The sequence below is a fragment of the Dendrobium catenatum genome, unplaced genomic scaffold (genome assembly GCF_001605985.2).
Source record: "Dendrobium catenatum unplaced genomic scaffold, ASM160598v2 fragScaff_scaffold_80, whole genome shotgun sequence".
Lineage (NCBI taxonomy): Eukaryota > Viridiplantae > Streptophyta > Magnoliopsida > Asparagales > Orchidaceae > Dendrobium > Dendrobium catenatum.
In genome coordinates, this window is record NW_021318542.1 from 131,085 (window position 1) to 152,687 (window position 21,603).

General features: G+C 33.1%; 2 protein-coding genes across 4 annotated transcripts in view; both read right to left on the reverse strand.

Annotated features, from left to right (window-relative positions):
• LOC110104472 (CAAX prenyl protease 1 homolog) overlaps positions 1–11,751 on the reverse strand; it is a 62,294-nt gene extending 50,543 nt beyond the window's left edge. For both annotated transcript variants that reach the window (XM_020833611.2, XM_028696210.1), the window contains exons 1-8: positions 11,518–11,751; positions 6,470–6,617; positions 6,187–6,271; positions 6,018–6,113; positions 5,401–5,466; positions 5,117–5,215; positions 4,852–4,965; positions 4,538–4,648 (exon numbers count right to left, since the gene is read on the reverse strand). In XM_020833611.2, coding sequence (XP_020689270.1) covers positions 4,538–4,648; positions 4,852–4,965; positions 5,117–5,215; positions 5,401–5,466; positions 6,018–6,113; positions 6,187–6,271; positions 6,470–6,617; positions 11,518–11,548 — 750 coding nt within the window. In that variant the 5' untranslated portion in view covers positions 11,549–11,751. The remainder of the gene's footprint in view (positions 1–4,537; positions 4,649–4,851; positions 4,966–5,116; positions 5,216–5,400; positions 5,467–6,017; positions 6,114–6,186; positions 6,272–6,469; positions 6,618–11,517) is intronic.
• Positions 11,752–13,474: 1,723 nt separating this feature from the next.
• LOC110104489 (DNA-directed primase/polymerase protein) overlaps positions 13,475–21,603 on the reverse strand; it is a 49,317-nt gene continuing 41,188 nt past the window's right edge. For both annotated transcript variants that reach the window (XM_028696215.1, XM_020833635.2), the window contains 4 exons: positions 20,795–20,902; positions 19,501–19,566; positions 19,170–19,429; positions 13,475–13,977 (listed from right to left, as the gene is read on the reverse strand). In XM_028696215.1, the coding sequence (XP_028552048.1) occupies positions 13,912–13,977; positions 19,170–19,429; positions 19,501–19,566; positions 20,795–20,902 (500 nt within the window). In that variant the 3' untranslated portion in view covers positions 13,475–13,911. The remainder of the gene's footprint in view (positions 13,978–19,169; positions 19,430–19,500; positions 19,567–20,794; positions 20,903–21,603) is intronic.

Here is a 21,603-nt window from a genome sequence, read left to right on the forward strand (position 1 = left end):
CTTCTAGTTTTTTTTTTTTTTTTTTCTCAACTTATTAAAGGCTTTACATGTCTTGGACTTTGTCTTGCTCAACTACAAAGTATTATGACTGCATTAAAAGATTGACACTTGAGAGCTTTTGTATTTTGAAGACCCAAGGCTTATGAACATGTAGTTTCTATGGTTATGATCACCTAATAACCTTAGCTTTCATTAGAGATTAAGGTGCCCTACTTTTATCAAATCAATTATTAGAAAGAGCTTAATTTTTTGCTTAGTTTATTTAGAGATCATAGCTTGAGGACTTGACATGCCAGCACACAAACTAAGGTGATATACAATTGAACTAGCATGGTATGAATCTTCATGTTTATTTACATTTTTCTTTCAAGTGCTTAATTCCTAGTGTAGGTAGTTGTCATTATTCAAGCACCTACTGAAGTCGATTATAGAGGCAAAGTCATGTCATTTGATCAATTGTGACTAGTTGAAAGTTCGAAGTGTTTGCTTTGAATCTCGTTTCAAACTGTGTTATAATAACATTTGTATTGATATTTTTCTTATATCCTTATGATAATGAATAAAAAAATATGTTGATGGTTAATTTCATTTTTAGTATTTTAATGAATTATTTATAATTTATGAATAAAGCATTGTATCAACGTCTTGTAAGAAAACTCATCAACCTCTCTTTCAATAGTCCTGGAAGTGGGTTCCTTGCTAGTATTGTAAGTCAATACATGAACAACCCTATTAAAAATCACATGAAAGTGTTAACCGCATTCTAAGGAACCACAAATTGATACTAAGAAAAAGCCTATTAATTAAAAGTCATACAATAAGAAAATTGAAATTTTCATAGGCTAGATATGGATCAAATTGAAGATCAACCTCTAGTTATTGTCCATATATACAAGGGGATTACATAGGGAAGTAAGAAATAATATGCGGCCTTAAAAAGAAATGTTTAAGCTAACTTAGGGAAGTGGCATTTGGTATTTACAAAAGAAAATTATTAAAATGATTGTTAGCATAACTAAACTATCAAGTGAAAAAAAAAAAAAACAAAAAAAACTCTAAATGTATAATTTGACAATCATAATGCCCTAAGTATTGCAAAAAAACTATTGTCTACCCTAGCATTAAACACACTAAGATAGATTGATATTTTATATTTAAAAATTAAAAATTGAGTAACTCAACAAAATTATGTTCTAACAAACTATCAAACTAAAGATATCAATCAACAAATCAGGCATGATCAACATCTAAAACTCAGCATAAATTTAACTAGGAAAAAATAATCAAAATGGTCCATTGACTCTTTATGAGGGACCAAAATGGTCCCCAACTATATTTTATCATTGTAGAAACTATTTTGATCTTTCCTAATTATTTGGAACCTTGCCTCTTCCCCTTCTTTATGTCCCCTCGGTTTCTCCCTGGTTGCTGTTTCTCGTGGCTGTTCCCTGCTCCTTTCTGTGGGTTGTTCTGATTCCCTGCTCTGTCCCGATTCCCCGGGAGCTTGCTCCTTTCCCATGGCTGCTTTTACTCGGTTCTTTGTGTTGTCTCTTTGGGTGCTGTTATGAGATTATTTCAGGCCTTTTTTATTGGTTTGGTTGGCGGTAAAATGGTTGTTTAGCTGCCAGCTTTTCTCCTATTAATATAAGGTGTTTTGTGCGTTTTAAGAAGTATTATGATGTTATTTTTGGAGTCAAAAACCTGAGGGTTTTTTCTTCTTTCTTTGAAAAGCTTGAGAGCTTGTTCCACTTCTCTTCGTCTTCCTCTAGGAAAGCTTGAGAACTTGTCCTCTCCATCGTCTCGTCTTCTAACCTCTTTCTTATCTCCGCAAGTTCGACGTCACATGTATCTTTCTTCTCGACGAATGCAAGCTCCTTTAGGAGTCTTTATTTTGTGTTTGTAAACGTCAATAATTGTAAGATGTTCGTTTTATTTTCATAAGTTTGTAAGTGTCCTTTTATATTATAAAAAGTGTCTTTTTGAGTATTTCATGTAATTTTCTACTTATTTAAGAAGTCTTTGTTTTTACTTGCAAAAATTAGGCTTTCTCCTAATTTTTGCATGCATCAAAAACTCAGTATACAATCTCCAATTTTCTAATATTTTTTTTCTTCTCATTCTATTTTTCAAGAAATTATCAACACACATTCTTAAATTTATGGCATTGAAGGAATGGGATTGATGGGAAGATTTTTGTTAGCATCCCATTGAAAGTTCACCGAACATTCTTAATTTATGATAACACATATAAGCTAAAAATTAAATAGAAAGCTTTTCAATTCAGGTAATCCACAATAAATCAAACAGCAAAACCTAACTTTTCCTTTAAGATTGAAAAATACTTGACATTACAAGTGCCAAATCGACCTAAAAAAACTCCTTAACAGTTACATATCAATTATATCATCAAATATAATTGCATCGGCATCGCCTCATCCAACTCAACGAGTACTATAATTGCAACTTGGAAATCAAGGCAGTCATATATATTACGGGAATTTTTACTAAAAATATTGAGCCAAATGACTTCTCAACAGGATCTATTTAAATTATGTTATTGGGCAAGCCATTTCATGCAATCATTATGCTGCCAAAACCGAAAAGGAAATACTCTTGATTGATATTGCAAATTTTTATTTCACCAATAACCTATGCATTGCCGTTTCAACCCTGAAGTGTGGACCATCTTTTGTTTAAGCCTTTATTTGTTCTAATTATTTCGACTAACTTCTACCACAGAAAACTTCTGGATACTTTATATATCTTAAAGATATTGCACGTTAGGCATTTAGCTCTTTTTTCTGCATTTATTGGTTTCAGCAATTGTGATACCTGCAGTTTTCTGGCTTTCCTTGATCTCCTGTTGAGTAAAATTGTACTTGGCATTATTTAGTTATATCTTCCACTATGGAGGCACTGAAACTTCAAAACATTTAATGTAATTTCTATCGATATGCTTTAACAGCAGTAATTGCTGCAGAGCATAATCTACACCAAATGGAAAATGTATTCAAAGTTCGTAGTTGAAAGTTTAAAACATGAATTGGACAGATGATAGAAACAGCGATTCAACCCTAAAAGTCTTTAACTTCTTGGAAACACAAATCAAATGTGATGATATCATTTTAGTTGTCCTATGCCTTGTTGGTTTCTGCTTTCCAAGATTATATTGTCATAAAACACGCCTATTAAAATGGAATGTGTCCTATCCAGATACGCTTGATTTACTATTGCAAGTAATTTGACTCAGCTCAGTCGATCCCTTATTATTGTGTTTCTTTTCCCCTGTAACTATTCTACTGCTCACTTTCCTGCCATAGTCAATCAGCAGCCATGTTTCCTTCAACGCTTTGCTACCATAGTCAGTTGGCTGCTCTATTTTCTGAACTCGTATCTGGTATTGTAAATGGGATCCGAACCTATAATTTCTTCTTTGTGCTGGAAATCGAGACTTGCTAATTTGTCAATATGTGATAAAATTATTGACTTCATAAAATCTGAAATTGTTGAGCTGAAATTTACAGTTTTAGTCTGGACCTTAAAAGATATGAGAAGTTATTATTTTTTTGGTCCTTATTATAAATAGGAGATTCTTAGAAATGTAAAATGCAGTCTATAGTTTAAAATAAATTCAAATTTCCTCTCAATACTTGTGTGTTGTCGGCTATGAATTCTTTGATCACTTTGCAAGTCTTGATGGGAATTTCTGGGAATGTTTCTTCTCGTATCGATGTGACGACTAGATCTCTAAAAGGATGAGTCACATCCTATGTTCTTTCATCGAAATTATTTTTGATAGATTTTGCATGTGTGATTGAGATTTGGCTAAATTCTTTATACATTAGTTTTCATTTTGTTTTGTGAGCTTAATAGGAATAAAATTTACAATCATTCTCAAATTTCTAGTAGAGAATTTCAGATTTTGGCCACTTTTATCGTATTATTTGAAACAAACTAAATTAATCTTCTTACTTTGTATCAAACAACATAACAGCAACAACATCAAGCCTTCATCCCACCACGTAGGGTCAACTACATGAATCTTTTTTTTTTTAATTTATTTTATCGACTACATAAATCTTCTTTCTCCATTGTGTCCTATTAAAGGTTCAATTCTCATTTAAATCTAATAAGCAAAGGTCAAGAAATTAAAACTTCGGAAAGTATGAATTGTGATCTTTTGATTATTTCATTGCACATCTCATTCTAAATATGCATTTGTAAATCCTAAAGCCTAAAACATCCAACATCAATTAGCATCTTCCGCCTTTCGCAAAATTGAAACAAAGCAAATGTTATATGTACACCTTTCAATTTATGAGTTCTTATCTGCTCATAAAATAAGGGTTGATCGAGTGCTCTGTCCATTAACTTCTCATTCATTTCTCATCAATCTAAAATGTGAAACATTTAGGTCAATAAATCTTCCCGAATAAAATAGTTAAAAGGCCACAGCATCAGTTAAAGCACATAAACTACAGTAACAACAATAAATTTACAAAAATTAAAGAAAAAAGACCAAGTAGAGAATACTGACATTACTATGGCTTGACCTTGTCGATCCATCAATAACAAATAATTTTTTCAAAGGAAATTTGAGGGAGGCTGCCAATTTCTCAATCTTTTCCCTTAGTTCTCCATCTGGAAGCTATTAGCAGGGTGTTGCCAGAGAAAGGGCATGTTAGAAAAATTACATAAGATTGTGCAAAAAAAAAAATCTTAAATTTAAATACAAATAAGATCAACATTATCAACAGGAAATAATATCCTAGTTCAACAATATACATGCTAAAGAGCTGTTAGCCAAATTCAATAGCTACTAAGGACAACAGAAATAAACAAAATACTTACAGGGGTAAACTTATTAAAGAGCGGTGCTATTAGAACAGGATAAATAGTCATCATTACAATGGAAAGAACGAACATAAAAGCCCAGAGGTAGATTGCCAGATAAGGACCACCTTTCTGCCCAGCAATAATAATTAGACAATCAATCAGACATTATGAATTCAAAAAGTAAAACATTGAAATTAATGAAAATAAACAGTTAATCCATAACACGACATGATTTGTACATAAATATCGTAAAAAAGCATCAGGAAAATGAAAAACACACCTGTACTATAACAATTAAAGCAGCAACAATAGGTGGCCCAAGCAGGATGGAAAGACAAATTCCCTTGAACAGGTCTCTAAAGAAAAGCCAGATTGTTTGCTGAAGAAGAAAAGGTCAGTATGAGACAGCAATAGAAAGCGGCAAAGAACTTTCAGCACAAAGTCAATGAAAAAAACAACAAGTAATATCAAGATTATGTGAAACGCAGCTTCTGTCTGACATAGAAAACATAATGCCAAAGATGCATATTAAATACAATACAGCATCAAAAAAGTTCGGCTCACTTTGTTAAAACCATGGCGAGCCTCAATCACAAATGTTGAATAAAGGGCAAATGGAAGGTCAGTTATCTGCACAAAATTAGAAAACAAATCAATAAGCATTATCATAAGTAATAATCTAAGCAATGAACAATTAAAAGTTCCAATGAAAACATAATTATCACTCTTCAGCATCCAGCATGGAGAAAAAATAAACAAGGCAGAGTAAAAACAAATGCAAACTAGATGTACATATACCATTTATACTAACAGGAACAACTTCCCTTCAATAATGATATGTAAAAGAGCTTGCTAAAAATTTCAAAAACTTTTTAATCTTAAAATGGATTAATTTCTAAGGAGCTTCAGAGAGTAGCATATCATCATTGTTTAGATTCATTGAATCATATCAACAAGATCACAGTATGTAGTGTGGAAAAATGAACATATATGATTTATATAAACCCAGTTTTGGATAAAACAGTTTACACCAGCTCAATTTGTGATGATGAAGAACACAACTCACCAGATGGGCATATGCAAATTGAAAAAAAAAATTTACAGCACTACTACTATTAAATGTATAACAGAGATACTTCATGAATGAATCTTTTTAATGTTCTAAGAACTAATAAGCATACCTGTGACCAAACCATAACACCAGCTAAAAACGACAGAGTATGTATTATCTCGTTTTCAGAATTCAGACCCATGTGTGATGCAAAATTTCCAGATTTCTGCAGCCAAAAAGAGAACCAAACTGTATGCCCCATGAAAAAAAATCATAAAATAAATAGCAAGTCCTTTTACCTCCCAAAACCATGGTAGCACACCAAAGTACAAAATTGATGTGTCCATTACAATAGTTACAGCTTCATGAATAAAGTGAAAATGGCTGACAAATCAAAAAGAATGGGTCAGTCTTCAATTTTGAATAATGCATTATAGTTTCTCAAATAATCATGCAGGTCTACCAAACTTAGACATATGATACAAGAATGATTACATTGACTGTAAAATACCTTCACAAATGGACTAATTGATTACCAAAAAAGAAAAATTGACTAGTTGTAAACCTCAAGGAAGAATGAACCTTTTTTCGAGGCTGTAAGCTTTAGATTTTTCAAACTTCTCGTGACTCACTACTCCTTCTAACTGTTTGGGAAGGCTAGGCAACTTCAAAGCTCCGTTTTGTCGAATGTCAAGATAAGTCTCAAAAATATACATGAAGATCATAAAGCCTGGAAAAGAAATAACATTGCAGGTTACAATTCCTACCATAAATATGGCAAACAAACAAAAAAATCCAACAATACTACAATTGTCAACACAAAGTTGGATCGAAGTTTAGTTCATACAATAGACCTATATCTTCTATGTTTTTCCAGAAGATTTTTTTTTTTTTTGAATTTGTATATAACTTGCTCATCTGTCATACATTAGCAGCATTATTAAACCAAGCACTTGAGGAACCAAATAATGCTACTTGAGGCAGTAATATTGATGCAGGCAAAAATAAAGGGAGACCCCTACTTTTTGCAAGCATATAAAAAAGGAGACTAGGAAAGTAGAAAATATGCAATAATACTCAAAAATACAACTTTTATGGAAATAAAACGACGCTTACAACTTAAAAAAAAAAAGACACAACATCATTTTGACAACTTGAAATGAAATCCTAAGCTTGCATTTCCATCACTTGAGAAGAAAGATACAGATGGCATCGACCTTGCGGAGAGAAGAAAGAGGTAAGAAGTCCAAGACGAAGAGAGGACAAGCTTTCAAGTTTTCCTAGAGGGAGAGGAAGAACGGAACAAGCTCGCAAGCTTTTCCAAAGAAGGAAGAAAAACCCTCAGATTTTTAGATCCAAAAATCACATCATAAGCTATCTTTTTATCCACAAAAACATCACATATTTATAGGGGAAAAGGGGCAGCCAAACAGCCCAAAAGACCATTAATTAGACGGACCAATTAAAAATAGGGGAAATAGAAGGCCAAGGGGCTGTCCAGGAACAGCACCCAAAGAGCCACAAAGGGGGCCAACTTTCAGTCCAGAAACAGACCCCGAAAAGCCACACAGAAACCGGAAAAGGCAGCCAAGGGGGAAAGGAACGGGTGACCAAAGGGGAAGTGGAACAGGCAGCCAAAGGGAGAAGGAACGGGTGGCCAAAGGGAACGGAATAAGCAGCCACAAGGGAAACCGAAACAGGAAACCAAGGGGGGAAGGAAACAGCCACGGGAAGGGGGAGCCAGGGGGCTTTTCACAAGAACATGGACAGCCTGGTGGAGAAACCGAAGGCCAAAACAGGGGGGAGAGCCATAATTTATGAGCTAAAAAGGAGACTGTTTACAGTAATAATAAATGAACTGAGCAGAAGTAGAAAAACTAAAGCAGCTTATTAAAACAGCAGCCAACTAGCCAAACTTCAAACCATGAACCAAATCAGCCCAAGAGCCAAGGCACTGAAAATATCTATTGACCCCACCCTTTGCCTACATCAAATATGCTCAAAATTAGAACCTCAAAATCCTTGATCGCAATGTCTTCTTCTCAGTCATCTCCCTAATAAATCTTGAGGGTGTATATCTCTTATGTTTGGTTACCAAGAGCAGGCTTTGTGAGAGCATAGATGTTTACATTAGATATATAGGCACCTCTTAATACCTCTCAAATGTGTACCATTTCAAGAACAGTTAGGAAATTTATATGCATACATGGAAGCAAAATCTAGACAAGATGAAAGTTTTGTTCTAGCATGAACTATTTTAAATTATATAATCAATTCATCATTGGCAACAGCAGATTATCATGACCCTTTACCGACTATTTTGCAGTCGACATATTGAATCATGCTTCACCATATTATTCCATAGAGGCATATTTGGTGTGAAACTAATTTGAAGTATGTTTGCCTGTGTATTTCATAATGTTTTAAAAGATTGAGGCATAAGGTGAGGTGTTCTCCCAACAAATGGGTGTCAGCTAGCCCCATGTCATTAGCCCAAAGAATTTAATATTTCTTGTATTTCTATATACAAAATATGATTATATTATATATATATATATATTCATAAATCTAATGACCATAGCCGTATGATTCATATTCTAACTTCAAAGTCTAATTAAGTAAAATATATAACAACAAACAAAATAAAACATCAAAATGAAATAAGATGAGAGGACAAAGAGAGATAAGTCCACGAGGGATATCTAAAGCAACATGGAAATCACTAGTGAAGTGAACAAAGATCAGGGATAGATGAGACTAGAGTAAGATAAAGGTGATTGAGGCTTAGGGCTTCAATGTTTCTATGGGCTCGTAAGAGAGTAATAATTTTGTAAGACTTAACTCTTAAAAGATTAAAACACAAATAATCATTTCACTCGTATTCCTATATAAATAAATAGAAAGAACTTTTGTAACAAATTAAAATAATTAATATGGTAATTTAATTTAATTTAATTTAAGTTATATTAATAGATTCTTTCCCTAATAAGCCAAAGGCGATGCCTAAATATATGTATGAGGCAACTTGGCCAGTTTGGAGGTGAGCCGCAAGAGATCCCTAAAAATGCCTTGTAAAACATAGATACCTTATGTTAGTGACCTATATTGCTTCCTAGCCCATTTACATTATTTTTATCTCTTCATTCCTCTTCTCATCACCACACCTGTACAGGCCAGCTTAACTATTTTTTTACTTTCTACTATGTTATCTTTATTATTGTTTATGCTTTATGACTGGTGGATTCCTTAGATTTTTCTAAATGAACCTTATTGTTATATATTCTATACCATCATTCATTAAAAAATATTTATTATCTTAAATTACCTATTTACAACATTTCACCTCAAAATATCATTAATCATCCATGATTTACAGTTAGACCTGCAATGCTTTATAGTGCAGAATGTTGGCCATTAAAAGAAAAGCATAATATTAAGTTAAGTGTTGCATAGATGAGGATGCTCAGGTGGATGAGTGGCTTTACTCTTAGAGACAGGATACAAAATGAGCATATACGTGAAAAGGTTAGAGTAACTCTAGTGGAAGATAAGATTAGAGAGAGTCACCCTAGATGGTTTGGTCACATAAAACGGCAGCCTTCCGATGACCCGGTTAGGAAAGTAGATGTATTAGATTTGACTTATGTTAAGAAAGGTAGAGGTGGACCTAAAAAGACTTGGTAAGAAAATATTATAAATAACATTTCTTTATTAGATTTAAATGAGAATTTAACTTTTAATAGGGCACAATGGATAAAAAGGATTCATGTAACCGACCCCACATAGTGGGATAAAGGTTTGACTTTTTTGTTGTTGTTTTATCTATGATTTACAGTTATACTATTTGTCAACATAATTAGCATCATTCTTAAACAAATTATACGTGTCAGATTGCAACAACTAATGATAAATTTTAACCCGAATTGTTCTCTTCTAATATCTTTTTTTTTAATCCAAAATATTTTTGCAATTACATCATTTAATTATTGGATGCTTCTATTTAGAATAGCTTCAATAAGTTTTTTAATCCCGCATGTTTCCTCCAACAAAATATTTTTTTTAATTAATAAATTTTAATTTTTCAAAATCTACAACATTTTATTGTTGGAGATATCTTTTTCTAGAATTCTTCCTTCGTAATAAAATACATGCAATATACTCTTTTGTACAACTAAACAGCATAGTTCATTTTAATTTCTCCTTGGCAAAACATAACCAACCTATGATAATTTGAATTTGATTCAAATTAAATGGATATTCTACCATATCATTATCGATAAATCTCAGCAAATGTACCTTTGGAATAAACAATATTTTATGCCTACATCACATTAACAAAGATATCATCTCAAAAATCTAAACAAGATGCAAAAATTAAAATATTGTTACCTCGTGTATCATTGTATCGTGAGAATTTTTTAAGTAATTTTGTTGCTCTAGTTTGCACAATAAGTGAAAAAATAAGGTCAGCCCATCCAGAGGGAATTTGCTACCAAAGGGAGCCCATAAGTTTGAATTAATTGTGACTAAAGAAGCTTTGATAAAGCTAGGTACAAGAAGGATCCCACTTTGGATCTATTCAATTTCCAAATCTTAGCTTACTTGATTCTAAATGATCATGTCATGCCGATATGAGCATGAGTAAATCAAGATTGTTCGAATCCCCACTCAATGATGTGTGTAGATCATCAAATCAATTTGAAACAGAAAAAAATTTAAGGATAGCACAACAATGCATTATCTTTCTCATTTAAGGGACACAAAACATCATCCTCCTTATCAAAACCATTGGAAGTTACAAAATTTCATAACGAAAACCTAATCCAAAATCCTGTAGGGAAATTCAGAATTCCCAGAACCAACAATAGTTATGGGCCTTGAACCTAGCCATTAAAAAGCTGATATGGCATATCTATGATCATCAGATCAATATCTCCTACAACTTTTTTTTGAATCACAAAAGCAAGTGATATGAGTATGAGTAAATCAAGATTGTTCTAATCCCCACTCAATGATGTGTGTGGATCATCAAATCAATTTGAAACAGAAAAAATTCAAGGATAACACAACAATGCATTATCTTTCTCATTTAAGGGATTTAAACCATCGTCCTCCTCAACAAAACCATTGGAAGTTACAAAATTTCATAATGAAAATCTAATCCAAAATCCTGTAGGGAAAATCAGAATGCCCAGAACCAACAATAGTTATGGGCCTCGAACATATAGCTATTAAAAAGCTGATATGGCATATCTATGATCATCAGATCAATATCTCCAACAACTTCTTTTTGAATTACCAAAGAAACCCACCCCCCCCCTAATCATAATCAAGAGATTAATACGAGTTCTACATATATTCAGAGTTCTTAAAACTTGGAAACAGTGCTGCATTCAGCTAAGAATCAAATGCAAGTTTCATTCTTAGGGAACGAATGGAGCACTTTATTGGGTTGCTTTTCCAACATCTCTCAGGATCCCAATCTGGTGTAAATGAAAAGGGAACCATGAAAACAAGATGGATCATGCCATGATAATCGATACTCGAAAACAATACGCAGGGAAAGGAATACACGCATAAAAAATCATTATAAAAATAAAGTGATCAATCAAAGGGTCGCGGGCGCATACCCAAAACCGCTTCCAAGTAAGGCAGCGCCATTTAGGGTTCGGGAACCACTGGCTCGCCAACAATCAGATGGAATGGCTCTGGTGTAGGTCTGAAGGAGACGAAAACTTGGCTGAGTGTCGGGTATGCGACGACTGCTAAATGCGAAGCGGCGAGCCGGCCGGCCAAAACTTGATAAGGGCTACAGCACATCAACAGATTACTAAAAATAAAAAATTTAATAGCCAAAACCTCTTCCACACACAACTCTCCTTGGCCTATTGGTTGAGAGCTTAGACTTCCAACTAAGATGTTCAGGGTTCGAGTCTATGTGTATGCGTTGTGTGTGTGAGTTTGCCTTAAATGGCCTAAATGTCCCAAAAAAAAAAAAAAAAACCTCTTCCACTATCAGGTCGGGAGACACTCTATCTATCATTTTGAAAGCGCGCGCACGCGTGACAGCATCGGGTACGTGTGTGTTGGATGATAGATAAAATAAAATGAACTTCTCGTGGACAAAATTAAAATGATGACCAAGGAATTTTACTTGTTATACTAAATAGTCATATTCATTTATAAAATACATTATTTATGTAGTTTTTTTTTATTTTTTGTTGTTGGTTGGGAGTTTGGCTCTCAACTAAGGAGTTTTGGATTCGAGTCTCACGTATATGTTGTATATCTATTTAAATTGTACCCTTAATTTCTCAAAACAAATAAATAAAATAAAATACATAATTTTAAATAATATTGCTACATTGTTTTATTCCATTAATTCTAACTAATCAAAAAAAATTCAAGAACTAAAATATCATAATCCAATCAAATTCCCAACTACTTAAGAAAATTATTTTGAATCTCAATGTTGTTGAGAATGGAGAAAAAAAATATTTTGATATAATCCCGGAATAAGGATGAGTAAACCATATAAATGTCAAAAGGAAGAGGCACAAATGATTGCAAAGAGTTGGAAGTAATTCAATCATGAACTTACGTCATATTTGTCTGATAAGTTGTAACTTGGAAAGCAATAATAATTTGTAAGAGATCTAAAGGATAAAGGATAAAGAGATAAAATTTCAAGAGCATGTACAGAGCACCAAACATGATGGTTTGGGTGATTGACATAAATGGTAGAAACTCGTTCTCTAAAAGAGATGAGAGGAACTTGGGCACTAAGAGTTCATAGATTTGAGAAAGATATGTACATTGGTACCCAATGAGGAGGGAAAATGAATATAATAACAAGAAAATATTCATTAAGATTTAGAGTTGTTTGATGTTGTGCTTATGCCATATCTTATTAACTATGTATACTCATACATGCTCATGTAGGTAATCTATATGTATTAAATAGGTCTCAATCGAGAGACTTAAGCTTCGTTTGGGACAACTTTTTTTACTGCTTCTTGAAACAACTTTTTAGTACAAAAGTTGAAATTTTTGTACTTGAAATCTGCTTTAAGAAGCCGCAAAAAGCCTTCCTAAACGAAGCCTTAGTCAAAGTGATCATATAGTCAAGGAAGCCAAAAACTTAATATTGTTTTTATATTGAAATTATTGATCATGCTTCAATTAAATATATCATATAATATAATGCGCACCATAAAAAAAATTATTAAAAGACATACATAATGCGAATAAATTAAACATATGTGATTGCATATACAAATTGATTGATGAAATTCGCCTACTTATCATCGTCTTATAATATTAGCTGGGCACACTAATATACCAGCACAATATTAAAAAAATATTAATACTGAACAAGAACCTCAAAGGACCGGCAGGGCTTTCAGACTTCAATTTATGAAAACAAAAAACATCAGAACAGCATAGTTCGGTAAGAAACGGGATGAACAACAAAAATAAGACAGACGAATAAGTGATTAAGGTTTAGTTTAGGACAGTTTTTTTATTACTTTCTAAAGCAGCATTTTAGTATAAAATATTCTTAAAAACAGTAAAAAAAATGTCCAAAAGCTGTTCCAAACACGACTTAAATCTTACCTATATATTATACATAACTATAACAGTTAAGAGATAATTTCATAACTGTATGGGCCTTTCTAATTCCACTACTGATCGAATAAAAAAGGACATTAGATATATAAAAAGTTACAAGTTATAAAATAAAATTACAAATACTCAAAATTTGCTCCTACAATTTCAAAATCGAACATAATAGGGTGTTCTCTGGGAAAATTATTATGTGCGGATCTTGGACGGCATTCGAAGACCAATCAGAATGCTCCACGTTACTTTTTTTTTCGGTACCGGTGCTTGGTACCGCTGTGTACTGGTGACCGTGTTCTAATTGGTCTCCGGACCGTCCAGTGTCCGCATAGAATAATTTCTCGTTCTCTTGACACATGATTAGCCTTTGAGCAAAACGCAAGCATAAACTGGTTTACTATTCAACTTGTGACAATCTTTTCGACATAGGTCCACCAAGCAGAATCATCATCCATAATATCTTTATCCTGCAAGTAGGGAAAATTAAAAATATATTACTGAAAAATGTAAAAAAGTGGATATAAACAAAGCCTGTATACAAGCAATTATGTGAAAGAGTGAATGACCATTTTTCCTTTTCTTTTCTCTTCATAAGAGAATCTGTATCAAAGCAATAATGTGAAAGAAAATCCAAAGCAAGGTCTGGAAGCAATTGTATTTCCAAAATGAAATTTCATAAAAAATAAATTTTAATTATGATAGTTCCAAAAAGCGATAGTACTGACAAATATAATGTATTCAGAAGTATCTACCATTCATTTAAGAGTTTAAATGTGCAAACATCAAAGAAAAAAAAAATTATGTTATTATGTGTGGTTGAAATGACTGTACCAACTACTCTTAAGTTATATGTTCACAGTTAGGATGCTTAGCATCAAAATAGAGTTTAACATACGGCTAGAATACTCACAATTAATTTGTTGGGCTACTAAAAAAATTAATCCAATTGACAATTTAAAATAAACTAATTTGTATAGACTAAAAGGATTATTAGTATTTAAATTAGGTTTGAAAGCACAAAAGATTAAATTGTTTTGGTAACAATTATATGTGATATTACAAAGATAATAACAACAACAACATCAAGGCTTTGTCCCACTATATGGGGTCGGCTACATGAATCTTTTTTCTCCATTGTGTTCTATTAAAAGTTTAATTCTCGTTTAAATCTAATAAAGAAATATCATTTCTAATATTTTTTAACCAAATCATTTTAGGTCTACCTCTACCTTTCTTAATATAAGTCAAATCTAATACATCTACTTTCCTAATCGGGACATCAGAAGGCCGTCGTGTTATGTGACCAAACCATCTAATGCGACTCTCTCTAGTCTTATCTTCCACTGGAGCTGCTCCAACTTGTTCATGTATATGCTCATTTTGTATCTTATCTCTAAGGGTAAAGCCACTCATCCACCATCCTCATCTCTGCAACACTTAACTTATTATTATGCTTCTCTTTTAATAACCAACATTTGGCACCATAAATCATTGCAGGTCTCATCACAACTTATGGTATTTTCCCTTAAATTTGAGTGGTATTTTTCTATCACGCAATAAGCTCGATGCATTTCTCCACTTCATCCATCCAACTTGAATTCTACTAATAATATCCCCATCTATTTTACCATCACTCTGAACAATAGACTAAATATATCTAAAACATGTACTCTTATTAATGACTTTATCGCTCAAAGTCAACCCCCCCCCCACACACACACACACTACATCTATTACTACTAAAATTATACTCCATATATTCAGTTTTAGATCTAATCAAACAAAAACCTTTAGATTCTAAGGTTGACCTCCATAATTCAAGTTTACCTTCAACTCACTCTTTAGTCTTATCAATAAGAAGACTATCGTCAGCAAAAAACATACACCAGGGAACTTCCTCTTGCAAATCTCTAGTAAGAACATTCATGACTAAAGTAAAAAAGATATGAGTTTAAGGCTGATCATTGATGTAATCCAACTGAAATTGGAAAATACTTAGTCAAACCACCTTGTGTTTGAACACGTAACAGCTCCATTATACATATCCCTAATGACTTGAATATAAGCATTATTAATCCCTTTCATTTTTAGAACTCTCCATAGCACTTCTCTTTGAACTTTATCATATGCTTTCTCTAATTCAATATCATATGAAGATTTTCCTTTTTCTATTTATACTTCTCCATCAAACCTCTAAATAAATGTATGGCTTCCATAGTATACCTACCTAGCATGAATCCAAATTGATTTTGAGAAACATTAGTATCATGTCGTAACCTATGCTCCATAACTCTCCCATAGTTTTAAAGTATAACACATCAACTTAATTCCTTTAAAATTTGCACAATCTTGTACATCACCTTTATTCTTAAATATATGAATCAACACACTCATTCTCCACACATCTGATATTTTTTAGTCTTCAAAATAATATTAAAAAATTTAATAAGCCAAGAAATTCCTTCATCTCCTAAGCCTTTCCACACCTCTATTGGAATATCATCAGACCCAACAGTTTTCCCACACTTCATTTTCTTTAAAGCCTCTCTAACTTCAGTTTTAGTAATACGCCGATAAAAACAAAAATATCTATTTTCATTTATAATGTTAAGGTTACTGAAGTCAATCGTTTTTTCCACAATATTCATTGAAAAGCTTAGAAAAATATACCATCCACCATTGTAGAATATCATCTTCTAAAAAAATACTTTTTGATCTTCATCTTTAATGCACTTCACTTAAACTAAATCCTTACTACTCCTATCACTTTGTTTGGCTAGCTTATGCATATATCTTTCGCCCTCTTTAGTATCTACTATATTATATAAATCATTAAAAGTTAAAATCTTTGCATTGTAAAATATTTTCTTAGCCTCCTTACAGACAACTTATATATTTCTCAATTTTTAAAATTTTTACATCTAAACCAATTTTTATAACAGAGCTTCTTATTTTTTTATCTTTTCTTGCACATTTTAATTCTATCACCAACTATTTTTACTATTAAAAACTTTTTCTTTTGATACTCCAAACACATCATTTGCAACATTCTTAATATTACAAGCTACTATTTCCCACATAACATTAGCTTACTCATGCACCGAAAAAATTTTAAGATCGTGAATCTTATTCTCAAAGATATTTTTATTAGAGTTCTTTAAATTCCACCATCTAATCCTAAAACAACGATATATTATATTTTTCATACTCTGCCCCTTTCATCTAAAAATCCAAAACTAATAAGCGGCGTTGGGTACATAAACTTTCACTCGGAATATAACTTTACAATCTCTGCAATATAAACTATCTATTTTTCTTACAAGAAAATAAGCAATCCGAGTTTTACTATATCCATTCCAATAAGTGATGAGATGTTCATCTCTTTTCTTAAATAAGGTATTAGCAATAACAAAATCATAAGCTAGAGCAAAATCAAATATAGTCTTACCACCTTCATTAGTCACTCCAAATTCATAGCCACCATGAATGCTTTTGAAATCCTCTACCTCTACCAACATGTCCATTTAAATCACCCTCAATAAAAATTCTTTCTTCAAGAGGTATCTTTTGTATTAATTCTTCTAAGTCATTCCGAAATTTTAATTTTGAGCATATATCCAAACCTATTTGAGGAGCATAAGCACTAATAAAATTAATAATCTTATCATCAACAATAATATTTAAAGCTATAACTCTGTCTCCAATTCTATCAATTTTACAACATTATCTTTCAAACTCTTATCTATAATCACACCTACATCATTTCTCATACAACTCCACCTGAATATCAGAGTTTAAATCCTAAACTATTAATCTTCTTAGCCTTTTCTCCCACCTATTTAGTTTCATGAATGCATATAATATTTATCTTCCTATGAATCATAATATCAATTAATTCCATTAATTTGCATGTAAGAGAATCTACATTCCAAGATCCTAACCTAATTTTAGTTTCGTGAACTAGCTTATTTGCCCGCATCCGTTCATGATGTGGGAACCCTTGCCAATTTAACACTGCATCCGAACAACAAAGTAGCGGTCCTTGCACACTTCTCACTATATTAAGGTGATGTACGCAAACTGGAAAGAAAAGCCAGATAAGGAGAACGATGGGCAACACAAAACCAAACTCGATTCAAATAGTAACAATCATCCAAAACACAAAACCAATGGACAAAACAAGAATTGAAATCAAACGAAACAAAAGAAAAATAAAAGAACACTATCCTCAGAACAACCGACAGAACGATTTCCTCACATGCATCGAAATGTAGGTAAAGTAAAGTATGTGCTTAGGGCTAGCAAACCGATGGTCCACCGCAGTAAGAAGGTCCAAATGTCCAACCAAACTCCTCCGACAAATGCTCTCAAATCAGCCAACCAACAACACTAGGAAGCTCAAGAAGAAAGATACAGGTGGGGTGGAACTTGCGTAGAGAAGAAGAGGTAAGAAGCCCAGACGAAGTAGAGAAGAGAAAGAAGTGGAACAAGCTCTCAAGCTTTTCCAAGAAGAAGAGAAAATCCTCATGTTTTAGAGACTTTGCTCAACAATCTTCAACAACCTTTTCCTTCCAAAACATCTTTTATTTATAGGCAAGAGAGGGGAACCAAACAATCATAGCACCTCCAACTAAACCAATTAGATTTAGGGAAATGAAAGTCCAATAGCCACAAAACAACAGCTCCCAAACCGGCTCAGGAAATAGAGCAAAAAGGCCACGGAAGACCCAGCTGGAAGTCACAGGAAACCCAGCAGCAGGAGTCCCGAACAGCCAGCACAGAAAACAAACCGCAGGCACAGAAAAAATAGCCAAGGCCACGAGAACAGCAAAAGCCCAAGAGAAACCGATGAGACAAGGAGGAAACCGATAGGCAGCATGGGGAAGGGAAATGGACAAGTTCCACCATAATGAGCTTCCATTAATCTTAAATAAATGAGCTAAACTTCAGCTCATTATAAGCTAACCAAGAGCTCAAAAATAATGAGCTAGCACTTTTGAAAATATAGCTAAACACCAAAGCAACCATCACCTCCCAACATCAACACTAGCTCAAAACCGAGAACCATAAGCCCAACCTGAGAACCAGCAGCAGCCCAAGGGATCCAAACAAGCTAGCAAACCAAGGTCTACCAAGCCCAAGCACAACCCACCATGATCATTGGATGCCTTCCATCATTGGATAGCTAAAAATATATAAAACTAAATGAAAAACTAATGTTCAATGTTTGATAATAAAAATACAAATTATGAATGCATCATAAGGCCATATAGCGCGTCACTTCCAAGGAATGCCCTAGATTAACACAATGTATTAAATGATTCATGCCATGATTATTTGACAAATTTTACGTTGGTTGTCGACTACCTAACACAACCCTCCACTTTTCTCATCGAGAGCTTTTATGATGATCCAAGATGCCTAAACCTTTCACAAGCAGTATATAGTTTGGCAGAAAGGGATTAATGGAATGTGCACCAAGAAAGGACTTGCAGGAAATCACAACAACTAATAGAAATATTATCTGACAATGAAAGAAAACAAGTAATAAGAGGGATTAACACAATGTAACATTCTTTAGTCTTGGCGGCAAAAATAAAAAAAATCAAAGTTCTCAAACTTGCAGGTAAAAGGCAAAAATGAAAAGCAAGTAGCTCACCAATACACTAAAATCAGATACATTTCTCATGTTTTCGATACATTCAGCAAAATTTATTGCTTCATGCCACCAGCTCATGTCTGTGCAACTATCTGTTAATAATTGTTCACTATCAAATGCATCCATGTTAGCATTGCCAAGCTGAAGATCAATATCTATATTGACAACCTCCTCATAATTCTCTATTTGAATCGAATTTGATAGTGTAGAACTGTCAGGAAACACATCCCATGGTAATGGACGAAGAGGAGAACGATAGCCTAATGAAAAAAAAAAGGATTCTTGTCACAAAAAAAATTAAATAATATTCGATGTATAATAAATAGCAAACCTCTACAATCAGGATCATGACATTTCTGATAGTAGCCAGCCCTCTGGAAGTCTACCACATACATTACTGGTCAGAAAAAAAAAACAATTAGCTCTTAAAAAAATTATGCTCAAGGAAGAAAGAGCAAGGAAAGAAAAAAAGAGAAAGAGCCGCTTTCTTTTGAGATACATGCATGTCAAATACAAAAAAAATAAATATTGGTTCATCTTACACCTAAGGATTGAATGATGCGTAAACATTAAAACTCTTCGTAGAAGAGTTCAGCATGGATTAGGTGAATTGGTAGAGTAAAAAAGATATTGATTGATTATTTAACCAATTCAGCCTATAAAGGCTAGAGTAGAAATTAAATTGAGCATTTTTCAAGCCTCATTAGACCCATCAGACTTTTTGCCAAATATTGCATGTTTTATTTTTTTTTTTTCTATAAGATTAAATGTATTGAAGACAAGAATAATCCTAGGGTTTATTTCCTTTATAAAGAGAAAGAGCTATAGATTATTATTAACTAATGAATGAATTATTTGATGAGGATAATTATGATTGTTTGCTTCTTCCTTTCCTAATATGATCCCTCTCACTTTTGTTTATAGATCTCATCCTCTTTTCACTCGAAGTCGTCTATGTAGAATTTTCTCTCTTCTTATTCTATTATACTCATTTTTACTACGATTCAAACTAACTTAATTTATAAGAGAGCATTCATATACCTCTACGTCATTTACTATCAGAGCATTCATTTGGCTCTCCCACAAAGATGTGTCAAAACTTATTCTGTAAAACTTGGGCCAGGCTGCTCAATGAGCAGGCAAACCGCCTCGAGATGGAAACAAAGGCATTTTCAAGCTTTAAGTCTGAATTTTAAGCAAGTTGCAGTTCAAATGAAATTAATTTGATGCCCAGTCAGAAGCATAATGCCGATCATATATCAGATATGGAAATCAATACATGACTAAAACAAATGAAAGGGACAAATAAGTAAGCCCACACCTATCGGTACGGTTAGCTAATTTTTTAGAACAAACTGCAAAAACGAATTAGGGAGTCCAGCAGTGTTTTTAATTAAGTCCGTAGGCAATACAACTATAATTCAAACTTAGTAAAATTGTTTATCGCAAAAATATGCTACAAAAAACATTTTTTTTATAATATACTTTTTTCCAACTCAAGCAAAAATAATATATTATCTGGGAGACATTCCCAAGCAAGGTTAGGGGCATTTTAGGAGAGAAAAAATTGTTAAATGGGTAAAATATGCCTCAAATCACAGGAAAAAAGCTGCTGAATGCATTACCGTGATTGCTTTTATGTTCTCTTCCAATGCGCTCACAGTATCTATTTCTAGACATGTTGTAGACCATTAAGCCATACGACGAAAACCAATACCAGCTTTGGATTTTCCCTGAAATAGAAAAAAAAAAAGCCAAAGAGAATAAAAAATAACGACAACCTTTAAAAAGATTGAACATTTATATACTGGCTTTTTTATAAAAGTTAGAAAGTACTCAGACATCCTGGAACTGAACCTTCAAACTTGAAATAATAGTTATCACAAGAACGAATTCGTGAACATGGCACATGTTCCTCAAATAGAAACCAGCAAAATGATCATTTGTAGTAAACTGGCAATAAGGCGGAAAATATTTCTCCAAAAGAGCTGAAGAAATAAATGAAGATGGATAAAAGAAAGAGGGAAGCAGATATGATATATAAGCAAAGTTAATCAAGCCTAGTTAGAATAGAAAGCAGGATATCAAATTGAAATTGCCAACGTATTAGTTAATCTGCATATTCAAAAGTATTTCAACAGGATAATTAACAAATAAGGACCGCTGAAAAAAGTGATGTTTTTTCAAGCAAATCTATCAAAACCCAGTCTATTATACTGTCGAAGCATGCTCAGAATAGAGATCTTCCCTGCACTTCTACATCAGTGAGCACAGCTGCCAGTATTCATGTTCCTATAATCTTGAGCAAAATTTTCTCAAGTAAATGGACCTAAGCCCTCCCACATCACAACCGATAAAAAAAAATTCTCATTACAGCCAGCAAGATGAAGCTTGTTGGAAAGTAGTTATTAACACAAAATTCACATATATATAT